This window comes from Medicago sativa, chromosome 1 (assembly GCF_051527215.1).
Source record: "Medicago sativa cultivar Bolivia chromosome 1, Bolivia_mono, whole genome shotgun sequence".
Classification (NCBI taxonomy): domain Eukaryota; kingdom Viridiplantae; phylum Streptophyta; class Magnoliopsida; order Fabales; family Fabaceae; genus Medicago; species Medicago sativa.
Genome location: NC_140749.1, coordinates 69576891 through 69580160, shown reverse-complemented (window position 1 = coordinate 69580160; position 3270 = coordinate 69576891). Strand labels below are relative to the sequence as shown.

Below are 3270 nucleotides of genomic sequence, written 5' to 3'. Positions count from 1 at the left end.
TCAATTATCAAATGAAACAATGTTCCTTATGATGTTTACAATTACTTTGACAAGTCCTTCAAAAAAAAAAAATTGTGTCTATTTTTGCATAAAGCATCATGCATCATTCTGCATTTCATAGTCTCAATTCTGAGTCTCACAAATTTTTCTCTTCCATAAAAGGTCAACCCACCTCAAAAGTGTCATGGCGTCCTCGTCCGAAACCAACTCGCATGTGCAACACTCGAGCAATCATAAAGAGAAGATGGATTTTCTCGAGCAAGAAAATCAATTGCTCCGGGAGGAAATAGCAGCCATGCAGACTAAGATGGACGAAATGACTAAATTGATGAAGACACTGACGGTTGCTCAAGCACGAACACCTCCTCCTCCTCTTATCAGGACTCAGGCCGAAATTGTTTCTACTGGCCCCGAATGGACGTTTTGTGCCGATACTCCGGAGTACTCTACACCGCAACGTTCCGTACCTTGGTTCCCGCCTCTTACTGCTGGCGAAATACTCCGTCCCATTGCTTGTGAAGCTCAGATGCCTACTTTTCAACATGCAACTCATGTTCCTCAGCAAGTTACGACAGTTCCTCCAGCTGTCGTGACCTACTCAGCACCCGCCGTTTATACCATCCCACAACAAGAGGAACCCATCTTCCATTCTGGGGGTGTGGGGGCCTATGACAGGGTGGATGACCTACAAGAGAAGTATGATGAGATGCAGAGGGAAATGAGAGCTCTCTATGGGAAGAAAGTGTTTGGGAAAACTGCTTATGATCTTTGTCTGGTGTCGAATGTCCAGATACCCCACAAGTTTAAGGTCCCAGATTTCGAGAAGTATAAAGGGAATTCATGTCCTGAGGAACATCTAACAATGTATGTGAGAAGAATGTCTGCATATGCCAAGGACGACAAAGTCCTTATCTATTTCTTTCAAGAAAGTTTGGCTAGTCCTGCCTCAAAGTGGTACATGAATCTAGACAAAACAAAGATCCGAACTTTCCGTGATCTGTGTGATGCTTTTGTAGAACAATACAGTTACAATGTGGATATGGCCCCAGACCGAAGCGATCTTCAGGCTATGACTCAGGGAGACAAAGAACCATTCAAGGAATATGCTCAGCGGTGGAGAAATGTCGCTGCCCAAGTCAGCCCACGTGTGGAAGGGAAGGAGATGACCAAACTTTTCTTAAAGACTCTCAATCAGTTTTATTACGTGAATATGGTCGGAAGTACGCCCAAGGACTTTGCTGAGATGGTTACTATAGGTGTACAGTTGGAAGAAGGAGTCCGAGAAGGACGATTGGTCAAAGAAAGTGTTCCCGCTAGTAGTTCGAAAAATAAAGAGCAGGAGGTTAGTATGGTGAAAGAACACCCTTAGCCACAATATCCTCAGAAGCTACAGCAGCCTCGACAACAGGCCTCAAGGGCACAATTTTCCCTGATTCCCATGAAATATGAGGTTTTGCTTCCACAGTTGCTCGAAAAGAATCTAGTCCAGACCAAGTCGCCTCCTCCGGTGCCAGCAAGATTGCCAGCATGGTATAGACCTGACCTTTTCTGTAACTTCCATCAAGGGGCACCTGGCCATGATATTGAACATTGTAATGCACTGAAGAAAGAAGTCCAGAATTTGATCCGGACCAACCGCCTGACTTTTTAAGTCTTAACTCCAAATGTGCTAGCCAATCTACCACTAGATCATGGTGTCTAATGTTGCAACACAAAGAGGGATTAGCTGCAATTGAGTCGATGTTGATGTTTTCTTCCGCTACTCGATTTGTTTAAATGATGTGTTTATTGTTTACTGCTTTTCAAAAAAAATCCTTTCGTTCCGCCCGAGACGAAAGTGAACTTGTGTAGGGCATTTTGCTTCTTGCATTGTCATCATTAATAAAAAAGTCGTTTTGATCCCGACTTTGTTTTTATTTTGTGCTTTTTCTGGAAAAAATGGTAATACAAAAAACCAAAAAATAAAATCATTCTCAAATATCTGCATAATCATAACTTATACTTGTCAAAATTAATAATCAAATCATGCATTAATAAACCCGTTGAACACATTAACCATGTACTCTCTTCCAACTTTGAGTTCCCTGTGTCCGAAGCTGAAGAAGGGAATGAAGAGATTCCCGACGAGATCTCTCACATACTGGGGCATCTTAGCCGTCGAAGCCGCAAACAAAATATCAAGAAGATTGTCCAGAAGATGGCATTCATTGACAAAGACTGGCTCGAGGTGCTACCATTCGCTCTGCTCAGATATCGTACTTCAGTACACATTTCAACAGGGGCAACCCCCCCTCCTTCCCCGATATGCAACATGGAGGTCGTGCTTCCCGTGGAGGTTGAAGTCCCGTCAATAGGAGTTCTGCTAAAGTCCAAGCCTAATTGAATTTAAATGCATGACGACCTTTGTACAAATATATCAAAAGAGGTTTAAAACAAGCTTCTAACAAAAAGGTTCGTTCCCATGAATTTCAAGAACGGAACTTTGTACTACTTTCCAACCAGACTCCAGGGGCAAGGTGGATGCCTAACTATGAAGGCTCGTGTGCAATGACTTTCGCATTTATGGATGGTGACAAACTGACACGTCCTATGAACGCTGGTGCAGTCAAGAAATACTCTGTCAAAAAATAAAAGCTCGATGAGTCGCAAATCATAAAATGCGGCTTAGGCAAAAATGAGCGTCTCGGTGGACTGAAAACCCGAAAGGGCGGTCCAGGCAAAAATTAGAGACAAAAAAAAAATATGATGATTATCCTGATAGATTGAAAACCCCAAAAGGGCGATCTATGCAAAAGTTAAGGATAAAAAGATAAAGTAACTGCATCAATCAGCACAGTCCACTTGGGGCATCCAGTCGTCAAAAGAACCTCCGATTCGAAACGTCCACTAATCAATGACTCGAAACAGAGGCATTCAAAGACTCGAAACATGGGTATTCAAAGTTGTTAGAGAATATAACGGTTATTGTGTTCAACGTACCTTCCCATATATTTACCATTATCCAAATTTTTCAAAGATCCGTGGAGCCACGCCATTGGTAGGCCACCACTCAATTCATCAAATTTGAGCCTGTGCCATTTATTTGGAACTCTCATTCATTCTATTTGCAAAATTTCTTCTATTTTTAATGGCAATACTTGAAGCAAAAAATTTTAAAATACAAAAAAAAAAACTTTTTTTACATCTTTTGAAAAGTGTGAACAACGAACACACTCTCTTTGAACTTGTGAGTAGTTGAAGCGTACATCAACTTCCGCCTCGAGAACGGTT

General features: G+C 41.9%; 1 protein-coding gene across 1 annotated transcript; it reads left to right on the top strand.

Moving 5' to 3' along the window:
* Positions 1–244: 244 nt before the first annotated feature.
* On the top strand, positions 245–1651 carry LOC146956831 (uncharacterized). Its single transcript, XM_085749774.1, has 2 exons — positions 245–1342; positions 1466–1651. Exons 1-2 carry the CDS (start codon positions 245–247, stop codon positions 1649–1651), a joined length of 1284 nt encoding a protein of 427 aa, XP_085605900.1.
* The last annotated feature ends 1619 nt before the right edge of the window (positions 1652–3270 follow it).

Excerpts from the sequence above, each read along its gene's own strand:
- LOC146956831 (XM_085749774.1), top strand. The coding sequence starts at position 245 with ATGGATTTTCTCGAGCAAGAAAATCAATTGCTCCGGGAGGAAATAGCA. Across the intron at positions 1,343-1,465 it reads CGAAAAATAAAGAGCAGGAG|TTGCTCGAAAAGAATCTAGT; the intron begins GTTAGTATGGTG and ends TTGCTTCCACAG.